The sequence below is a fragment of the Carex rostrata genome, chromosome 4, assembly GCF_964058835.1.
Source record: "Carex rostrata chromosome 4, lpCarRost1.2, whole genome shotgun sequence".
NCBI classification, from domain to species: Eukaryota; Viridiplantae; Streptophyta; class Magnoliopsida; order Poales; family Cyperaceae; genus Carex; species Carex rostrata.
In genome coordinates, this window is record NC_135921.1 from 613846 (window position 1) to 624938 (window position 11093).

Here is an 11093-nt window from a genome sequence, read left to right on the forward strand (position 1 = left end):
CAAAACAAAGGCGAAGAAAACAGAACATAGAAAAAGAAACAAAATATTGGGCCAATAACCCGATCCCCTCGTCTCTCTCTCTCTCTCTCGTTTCCCTACCTCGCACTCTAAACCCTAATTCTAAACACAACCAAAAAAAGAAACCAAGCAAAGGCGAGAGAATCTCGAGTAAGGAACCATGGCGGGCCCGAATCTAGAGTGCAGGATGTACGAGACGAAGTACCCCGAGGTGGACATGGCGGTGATGATCCAGGTCAAGCACATCGCCGAGATGGGCGCCTATGTGTCGCTCTTGGAGTACAACAACATTGAGGGTATGATTCTCTTCTCCGAGCTGTCCCGACGCCGTATCCGCTCTGTCTCCTCCCTCATCAAGGTCGGCCGCCAGGAGCCCGCCATCGTCCTCCGTGTCGACAAGTTCGCCTCCATTTTTTTATCCTTTACCTTTTTTTCATTCCTTTCTAGTTTTACTTTGCGTATGCATGACGATTTGAGCCTTCGAGTTAGGTTGATTTTGTTTGAGCTGACAAAGATTTTTTGCTTGTCGACCATCTGAATTGGGGGGATTCCTATATTGAAAACTTTGAAAATTTTCAAATGTGACGCTCCTTTGGGCCATATGTGGATTTATAACTTTGTTTTATAAAAAAAAATCTGTCTTAAATGTTCCACTATCCATAGATATAGCAGGAAGTGAAGTTAAGCGATCAGTAAGTTAAGTTTATTATATCAGAGGTTGAAAGGATATAAATGCAGAAAAAATGTATCGAATTTGGTTTAATTATAGTTGAGTTCTAGTTGATTTGGTTTAGTTGATACTAAATTGACTCTTAATTAAGGTATGGTGTACATATTTTAGGGCCAAACAATTCAAACTTGGATTATAGTGATGCTTATTGTGGAATAATTACACAATTAGAGGTCAATCAAGGTTTATTTGTGTCATAGTTGATAATAGAGATGTTCATGCATAGTTGACCTCAATTAATATTGAAAATCAAATATGGAACAGGGAGAAGGGATACATTGACTTGTCAAAGAGGAGGGTGTCAGAGGAGGATGTACAGGCATGTGAGGAACGATACAACAAGTCTAAGCTGGTACACTCAATCATGCGACATGTGGCAGAGACCCTCTCTATTGACCTAGAGGAACTTTACACCACAATCGGCTGGCCTCTCTACCGCAAGTACGGCCATGCCTATGAGGTATTTGATCAACAATTTTTTTGTACACCACAATCAATGACCAGTTTTCTAAGCTTTTCTATCTCGTTCATAGGCCTTTAAGTTGATAGTGAGCGACCCTGACTCTATCCTCGATTTGCTTACAAAGGAAGTGAAGGAAGCCGGTCCAGATGGTGAAGAGGTAAAAGAATCACTATATTTATTAAACTAGTTTTTTGTACTGGATGAAGGGCAGTTATAGAGGTTTGGTTTTTTTCTTTGTCAGGTGACAAAGGTGGTGCCAGCAGTTACAGAGGAGGTAAAGGATACATTGGTGAAGAATATAAGGCGTAGGATGACGCCCCAGCCTGTCAAGATTCGTGCTGATGTTGAGATCAGATGCTACCAGTTTGATGGTGTGCTCCACATACAGGTCTTTTATCTCCTTGTTCTTGTTCTTTTCTCCCATTTTTAGTTTGGTGTTTTTGTTATCTGAATGACTTTCCATTTTTGTTTGTTTAGCATTTATTTTGGTTGGGTTTTTGTCCAAAGGTCTTTGATGCAGAAAAACCCAAATAGTGCTAGTATATAATTGATAAATGATAATCGTTGATTTAGTGACTGGAAATAGTTCCTGGCAAACATAATTCTAGGTCAGTCAAATAACGTGTTATTTGCTTGGGCCAATAGTTTGCGTACTTTAGCATCTTCCCACTTAACTCTCCGACTGATACTTGAAAATAATTTGGTTTAACCTATTTCATTTTTCACTAATTATGTTACAGTTTGTTGTTGCTGATTGACCTGAAATTATCCTAATTTAGTTTTGAAGAAATAACGCACTGAAGTTTAGTACATAACTGGTATCTAATAGTTCCAAGGGCTTCAGAATGTATAAAGTGGGTTTTAAGTATTTATTTCAATCTATGAGGAAAGCAGAATCATGCTCTTTTTTTTTCAGAAAGCTATGAGGAAAGCAGAATCAAAGGGAAATGACGATTGTCCAGTGAAAATAAAGCTGGTGGCAGCTCCCCTCTATGTTTTAACCACTCAGACACTTGACAAGGTTTCTAAAGATCTCTTCTCTTTATTATGCATTTCATACTTGCTTTACAAAAAGCTTGTGTTGCAAGCAAACATTGGTCTTGATCTATTTTAATGGATAAGTTTTTATTTTAATTTTTTTAGCTCCCTAGTTGGTAATCAATTGTGTTTTCAGCACAATTACTAATGAATCTGAAGAGTAAGTGGTACATGTTAATACATACTTTAGAAGATGTAGTTGTCTGCAGCTGATAAGCTCACCATAACAGTATGGAGATTGCATAGTTAAATTTTTTTTTTTTTGTAAATAAGTAGGAACAATTTGACCGAGTCTTAGGTACTTAGTTATAAATTTTAAGGCAATTACATAAGCTCAACAGAGTGCAATAGACAGTAGTACATTAAATTTGGTCCTTCGGTACAGTGTGGAAATGCAATAATGAAACTTTAGAACCTTACAACTGTAGTATCAGTGTGTGATTGCGGAAGTAGTTGTTATATGGAAAGATGCATTCAACTGAGCACTAGTTTGTGCTGTCATGTATTAAGATGATTGAGCACAATGAATAGCTACCAAGAATAGATTAAATTCTTTTTTTTTACTAAAATGATGCTAAAATGCATAATTGATGTCCTTATGTTTCAGGAATGGGTGTCTTCAGTCTTAGCTTTGTTATTGTAATTTTTTTCGTCAGATGTTTGTTTTTCTTTTTTCCCTCTTTTATTTGATGGTTATATTTCTGACTGCACAGAGCCAAGGAATCACTGTTCTGACAGAAGCGATCAAATCTTGCTCAGAAGAAATAGACAAATACAAGGGGAAGCTCGTAGTTAAGGAGGGTGCTAGAGCAGTAAGTTCTCTTCTATAGTTCTAGCTAGCCTTTTCTCTATATCGCAGTTTATGTCAAAAAAAAATTCAAAAAATCATAATTTATTTTGAAGTTATATCTTGAGGAACTGTAAGCCAAGTTTTGAGAAAATAGGAAGGATGTATCTTCTGCAGCTGAATGCTTTCAAGGGAAATCCAACTTCCCTTTAACCCCCCACCCGCCCACACACACACACACACACACACACACACACACACACACAAATTTTCTCGGATACATGCAGGTGAAAAAGAGGGGATGGGGCACGTTTGTGTGCCTCATAATCTGGAATATGGGTATCAATTTCCTGTCCCCATCAATATTCGTGCATCTGTGTGAGGGGGCTCTTTGCAGAGCTGGTGCTCTTGCACGAATATTAATGGGGGATGGAAATTCATATTCGTATCCAGGTTATGGGATACTCTTGAAATCTCCCATCCCTTTGTATCCAAGCTTTGCTTGAATCGAAAGAATTATGTAGGGTGGGTGTGAGGATGAATTTGTCCATCCTTCCCATTTTTAGAAATTTGGCTTATGAATTTCTTAAATTTAATTTTGCATTTAATTACGATTATTTAAGAAAAATTGGTGACAGTTGGGGCTTGTCAGGGTGGGTAATATGTTATTATCTTGACAACGTATCTAGTTTTGGTTCATCTTGTTATGGTTGCACTGGAGTTCCCAGCCTAAGGGTTTTATGGGTTGCTCTGCTTGTCAAGTATGCACCTGATTAAATGAGTATTCAGGTTTCAGATTGACTCTGGTCTTGATATCAGGTCGGATCATGTTCAGATTTTTAAGGTTCAGTTGGATCTTGCCGGCTTTGAATATCAGCAGCACTCAGTTCTTTTGGTTTTTGATGTTTTAGGTGAGCGAGCGGGAAGACAAACAATTGGCAGAGCAGATGGAGAAGATGCGACTCCAAAATGAGGAGGTCGATGGCGATGATGAGAGCGAGGAGGAAGATACCGGCATGGGTGATGTTGACCTAGAGTAAAATTAATTAGCATTGCTGATTAGTTTTTCCTTTTTGTCCCGGTTTCTTGTCAATTTATAGTGCTGCTTCACCTTTGAGATAATAGTTGAGTGTCTGTTGGCGTTTTCTAGTATTCCTTTCAAGTTAATATTTTGTTTGCTTTTCCAATGAGTTAATACTGAATTTTTGTCTGTTAAGAAGGTTTTTTGTTTTACTGTCGTGACTTCTATTATTGAATCTTCTGTTGATTTTTTTGTTTGAAATCACGTGTTTGGTCCTGATTTGGTTCATCAACTGGGTTAACATGCGGATTGCACGTGGTAATTGTTAACTGTTAATTTAACTTCTAGCTAATGCTATCAATTGGAAAAATTGATAATTTCATTCATGGTGTGTACTTGGCTAGAAAATTATGTGCAATGATTGGAAGCTGGAAACTAATAACATAATTTTTTATTTATAGAAATTAATATAAAATATAAAGGGTTTTGAAATGAGTGCGTGAGGTTTTAGATCCAATGGATAGCCGCGACAACACTATACCACACAAAATAATCTAATGAATCCGACAAGACATACCAAAAAAGTCTAATGAATCCGTAGAGGAGGAGAATTTGGATTATCTCCGATTACTAAATTCAGACCGTTTTTTATTGCAGCACGAATCACCCATGTCTAAATAGACACCAAATTTCAATCACTCGGCTGAGAGTTTGGACTCCATCCAGTACCGTAGAGTATACAGAGTCAAAGAAGGGGAGAGGAGTTTGGACTCAATCCGGTACCGTAGAGTATCCAGAATCAAAGGAGGAGAGAGGGTGGGTGGGAAATAATCAAATAATGAGGTTTGGAGCTGAAAAATTATTTGGGAACCGATCTTTAAATTTATTATTTAGATCCTTTGTAGCCAAATTATGTCCGATTATCTCATTGGATTCCAAAAAAAAATTTCGCCTCCAACTCCAAATATTGAATCTTAAACTTCCTTTTTTCAGATCTGTTATAACTTTAAAAGGTAAGGTACACATTGCTTTTTAATTTTATGGATGACCTGCGTATTGCGTTTAACATCAACAGCTGAAGACCAAAATAGTAGAATTACAATGGTTGGAATTCAAATCTTTACACAAACAGTCCAGTCTATAAAAGAAGACATTGTAAATACGAACTATCAAAGAATATATTACAAATGGCATCCGAAAAAATTGCCTCGAATTTTTAGTTCAAACACAATAATAGCTGTTGGCATGTACAACTAATATTTATTCATTCATAAAAAAATCATTTCAGCTAAAACAGCAGAAACTACAAGAAAAAGAGACAAATAGGAAAGAATACTAGCAATGGTCTAAGCAGAGTCTGATACAGACAAAAACGATTTTGCCAAGGAGAAGCATGATTCCTTTTGTTTCTTGTACTCATTGTAGCGCAAGAAGAAATATCCCAAATAGTCAAAATCAATGGGCGATACTTTTGCCTATATTTTTTTTAATCAAATTGAGATCAGTTATTAGCATGATGCTTAATATCATGGTCAGCTTTTTAACTGTCTTTGGAGAAATTATATCAGTTAATTCTAATAACCATGAACCTTATTTCATACTGTATATCTCACCAAGTACTATAAGTCATGATGAACAATTTAAAGGATGCAAAAATATGAATTTGTAGCATGATATTTCATAATGCCTGCTACTTCTCTTTCTTTTCTTTGCTCTGTTCGTTTTCATTGCAACAGAGAGGAGAAGCGAAACTGCGCTGTTCTAGAAACTACATGTTTAAAACTCAATTCTAACCAGATTCTAAGTCGATTTGGCTTTTATACTTTTGGATCTAAATGTCAAAATAAAAAGAACAAGAGTGATCAGAATAAGTACCTGGATAAGAGCCCAAAGAGCCCAGTAAATGTGACATGCCAACCGAAAGGTGTTTGTCTCAATGTAAAGTGCCTCAAGTTCTCTCTCTGGCACCTATTAGGACAGGATAATAACAATATTAATGATACTCATAATAATAATAACACTAATAATAACAATAAGAAGAAGAACAACAACAAATCTCAGAGATGGAGAAATATGAAGCCCTTTTAACAAATGAAGGGGAAGAAGAACCATCGTGTTAATATTTGCAGAAATAAAGATCTTTTATGGTGTTTGCAAAAATAACTTTAGCTTAATATTACAAATACCCAAATTTCAACTGATATCAAACTGAAACGAGAAGTAACTTGAAGTGATCTTGTTATGGACAGGTTAAGAAGAAGACAATTCTAATGTCATATTAAATATCTCACTAAAATAATTCCTGGTTAAACTACTGTCTCCTTTGCAAAGGATCCATATAGAAGTTGGAGTAAAAGTGTAAAATACAGCCACCAAAGGGGAAGTACAATTAACGAGTGAATATATATATAAAGAGATAGAGTTGGGCTACGGTGCTTCATGAAGTAAAGCGAGTGTTTTACTTCACACTCATATTTTGTGATTTCAAAGTTCAAAATGTCGATCCGAGCCGTTCAAGTTGATCTCCATATTGAATTGTGCTTAAAGACCAAAATTTACAATTTTAGAAATTTATTACTATTTTTTTCGAATTTTTTAAAATCACTGATTTTTTATGGTCCACAATTTTCTGAAAATCAATGATTTTAAAAAATTTGAAAAAAATAGAAAAAGTTTCTAAAAATTGTAAAATTTCGTCTCCAAGCACAATTTAATATGGAGATCAACTTGAACGGGTTCGGATCGACATTGTGAACTTTGAAATCGCAAAATATGAGTAGTAAAACACTCGCTTTACTTCATGAAGCACCGTAGCCCAACTATATATATATATATCTTAGTTAATATTTGCATCTCCATTACTATCCACCATCTATACCCTAAAACATTTTTCCTTTCTAATTGAGTTTAAGTCTTTGGGGGGTTTAATCATAAACTGAGGGTTAGGGCTCAGTTAAACTTGGATTGATATACTAATTGACAGGACATTTCATTCTCATTTTTTTATTTTCCTTGTACCTCTTTCAGAAACAACTGAATATTTTTTTTAAAAGGTTATTATAAATTTTTTTAATGACAAAAGACAATCCTTGTAAATATCCATCAACCTACCATATAAACCCACGTCGCCTCCCCATAAAAAACAAAGAAGAGAAAATACAAAAATTATTTACATACCACTTCTGGATTATCAGGCTTCATGTAACTCCTGAAGAAATGGTACTGTGCCTCCTTATTTGGATATCTAAAGCAGAGTTGCAAATAACATTAATTGTAAAATAAAGCCTCTCAAATTTTGGGCTTTAGACTACAAAATTAAATATTGCCTTTTGAACTTACTGGTTGTAGTCACAATCAAACCCAGCATATTCATTGAAATGATTCGCAATGTCATATCCTCTGTAACTGTATGAGCCATACTCGAAGTCTATGAAGTAAAGTTTACCTAACCAAATAATGGATATGGAAAAAGAATAAGTTACTCTTAATTGACAAGCATAATTGTGGGTGGTAACGAGACAAACCTGCATTTTGGAATTGAGAATTAATAGCACAAGTGAAGCATCACTGAGGCTTTAACTTCTAAAAAATGTGAAGTTACTATAGAGAGAGGAACCAAGATTCTCGGAAAATAAACACTTTAAAGAGAGGAAGATTACCTTGTGAGTCATTTAGCATAATATTTCCAGAAAGCAAGTCATTGTGTGAAAAGACAGTGGGAGAATTTAACAGATCGGTAAGATCCTGTTAACAAATAAAAAACAAATTAACAAACAAATACAACCAGCACCAAAAGCAAAGAATTAATAAATACAAGTATATATGAAAGTACCTTAAGTTCGTTAACTTGTTTATGAATCTCAGTAAAAGATATTTCTTCATATTTGGACTGCTTTTCGTCATCATCAAACTCAAGCTTTTCGGCTAAAACCAAAATATTAGTTTAGTTTTCAATTCAACATTAGTTAATCAAACAAATGCCAAGAATACAAAAATAGTCCCCCAAGGGTCAAAATTTAAATTTTGCATTTTTAGCCACGATTATGATTCATTCTTACATTTTTTAAGAAACCTGAAGATATCATTCCATAACTGGGGCACCTTGGCAACAGGTATGTAAATCTGATGGAATCTTCGAAGCTCTTTTGCAATTTCAGTCGCTATTTTAGGGTTTCTCATATCTGAACAATCAAATGCGAATTAATTAGGTATGATATGTAATCTTTATAAAGGGGAAAAAAAATAAGAATCACACTTGTGCAATTTGCATTGCAAAAACATTTTTGACCATTCTTCGAGATAGCTATAAAACCAAACATGCATTTGCATGTAACAAAGGGCTAATATGATGCTCTAAGACTAAATTTAGTAGAATATAGTGATCTAAATGTTATGTTTTCACATTAAAGGAATTCTGTCAGGAACCTATTCACATATATAATATCAAAACAAAAGGGTCATTTTAGTCACTTGTGCTTGTCTTAATTCAGTCGATTTGGATTATAATAACTGGGTGTCATTTACTTGTAGAATTAAAAAAAAAAAAACTACCAGATCGGGAGAAAACATGAGAGTGTTCGATGATAATCACCTGAAGGTTCAAGCGTTCGAGCATCAATGAAGGACTGCACCATTCCATTTGAAAATACACCGAGTAATTCAGCACCAAACCCTGCTGCTGATATATAAGGTAGAGCCTGAAAAATGAAAAAAAAAATTATGTTTTTTGAGAACAAACTTTATTATCATACTACAATTTGAGCAAGGAAGAATTTGGTGACTTCAAAACAATGGTATCAAGTATTTTATGTCAGATCAGGTAAAATACCAGTACCACTCTACCCCTGCCCCTCTACCCTCTACCCTCTACCCCTCTACCCTCACACAATATATGTATGTGATATTCCCTATAACAACAATGTTTCAAATAGAGCGTTCGTAAAGCTACATTCTACTAAAAATAGGCAATTTTGCCCCTCAATCCAAAGATTTTTTTATGCAAGTCAAGTTGAACAAAATTTCATGGTCACTGGGTTCCTATGAAAAGTTCAGATTCATATAAACTACTCAATAGAAATTATTTGACTGGAATAATACCAAAGTATGGTTGCTATAAAAAAAATGCAAGTAATTGGAAGAAGGTACAAAATATTTGCAAAGGTTCTTTTTTTTGGTTGTTGCAAGTATAAATATTGCCCATAATTGGCAAAAAGTAAATGACTTGAATTGAAATGTTAAAGATCCTGTGCATAAAAGAAGATACTGATTATCAAAGAACATGTTTTACTTGATTAACAGATTTTTATTATTACTTGGTCAAAATAATTTTGGCTATAAACATCTTTAAAATGAAAAAATAATAACCATACTCACATTTAACTCTCTTTCGCGGTCAATTACTAAATCGGTGTTGGGGCCATACAACCGAACTGTGAGTATTGATTCATTCAAACTGTCTTCTTGCACACAAACCTTCAACACTGAATGAAAAAGCAAGAATTTTATGTCCAAAAGAATGTATCCTTCTACATCAATAAGAAACGACAATTTTTTTTTTGGCCTTTTCCAAATAACAGCAGATATGTTGTTTCTTAGATCCAACTCAGTTTAACAAACTTATCAAAAGCAAAGTTTCGATACAAATAAAAAAAGAGGAAGAATATAACATAAAATGAATTGGAATAAGCTTTCATCATCAGAAATTGACATGATTCACAGAACTATGGAGGGCAATTGGTTCAGCATAAAATGAAATTGTACAGAAAGATTAAAATAAGCTGATATATTTTAGAAAACTTACATAGATTTGTAATGCCACCAGAAACGGTTTCAATAGTGAAACAAGAGCTGTCAAGTGAAGACCACTTTTGAAACAAAGTTTTCAGCAAATGGCTGTAACAAAGGATAAGAATTTGAGATAACAACTAGAAGGAAATTGAACGTCAAACAATTAATTACTGTCTGGTTTTTAGACAGAGGCCCCAGTATTTATTCTGCAATTCATTTTAAGAATTTGCATAAAAATCTCTCTCTACCCGTTCCAATCTAGAATTTAAGCTGTGGGTGCTATCGACTAATTTGATATCAAAACATCTATTTATTTGCAAAGCTGTTAATTGCCATGAAAATCAAAACAAATTTTACTCATAAGATCATCTGATCATGTTGAAAGTGATAATGAAAAAATTACCACAACTTCACTAAATTTTTTTTTTTACCACAACTAATAAACGAATCTAAATTGTAACAAAACCAGCATTTACTCTAGACCTCCCATATTAAATGTAAATCACAGTTCGACAAACAGCAGAAGAAACACGATTATTCCACAATCCAGGTCCCTGCCAGTGGGTCCCAGTGCCTCATGACAAGAACAAGACACGATCCATTAAACCTTAACTGGAGAAGATGAGCGGAAAGGAAGTGGAGCAAAGACTAAGACTAACATGATGTGAGGCTTCATCTCCGGTAGAGGTAGAGAGATGTCGATTGAGAGAGGAGACGAAGGGACGGTCGGGACACCTGGCGCGTTCCCATTGGACGCCCCTACTGTCGCCTCTTCCATGGCGGAGACTGGATCCCAGCTCCTCTCCTCAGCTCCCATGCGTTCTCAGCTCCGACGCCTCGCTCCAGGAAAAAAAATGAGAAATGGAGATTTTTTTTGGAGTGTTGGTCCGTACGGTGGAGAAGTCAGCAGCTCGGATTCGGATTCTGTAAGGGAACAAACATCGAACGGCGGTCACTGTTCCAAAGATATTAATAGCAGGATCCGCGGATGTTTTCCATGATAGTCCCTCTGAATATGGGAAATTACTTCCAGTAGAAAGGGCTGTGATTTAAATATGACACAACTAATTAGTCGTTAAAAATATTAAAAAAATGATAAGAAAAATAGAAAGTTCTAAAGCTACGAGTAAAATGAAAGAAACAAAAACTAATTTAAATAAAATCACTGCGTAAAGACTTTCAATCACTTGCTCGTTCGCCAATTTGGTTTGATATTCAGAAACCAAAAAACTAATTAGGAGTATTTTTG

The 11093-nt window shown here is 35.1% G+C and overlaps 2 protein-coding genes across 2 annotated transcripts; one reads left to right on the plus strand and one right to left on the minus strand.

Annotated features, from left to right (window-relative positions):
• Positions 1–31: 31 nt before the first annotated feature.
• LOC144552586 (eukaryotic translation initiation factor 2 subunit alpha homolog) lies at positions 32–4269 on the plus strand. The gene is made up of 7 exons (XM_078300567.1): positions 32–417; positions 1013–1208; positions 1282–1368; positions 1453–1599; positions 2128–2232; positions 2963–3061; positions 3948–4269. The coding sequence occupies exons 1-7, from the start codon at positions 179–181 to the stop codon at positions 4074–4076; spliced, it is 1002 nt and encodes a 333-aa protein (XP_078156693.1). The 5' UTR covers positions 32–178; the 3' UTR covers positions 4077–4269.
• Positions 4270–5304: 1035 nt separating this feature from the next.
• EMB1187 (Protein kinase superfamily protein) lies at positions 5305–10788 on the minus strand. Its single transcript, XM_078300566.1, has 11 exons — positions 10504–10788; positions 9858–9949; positions 9431–9537; positions 8649–8754; positions 8116–8238; positions 7890–7981; positions 7717–7801; positions 7397–7502; positions 7235–7301; positions 5933–6025; positions 5305–5532 (listed from the first exon to the last, which is right to left on the minus strand). The coding sequence occupies exons 1-11, from the start codon at positions 10659–10661 to the stop codon at positions 5404–5406; spliced, it is 1158 nt and encodes a 385-aa protein (XP_078156692.1). The 5' UTR covers positions 10662–10788; the 3' UTR covers positions 5305–5403.
• Positions 10789–11093: the final 305 nt, after the last annotated feature.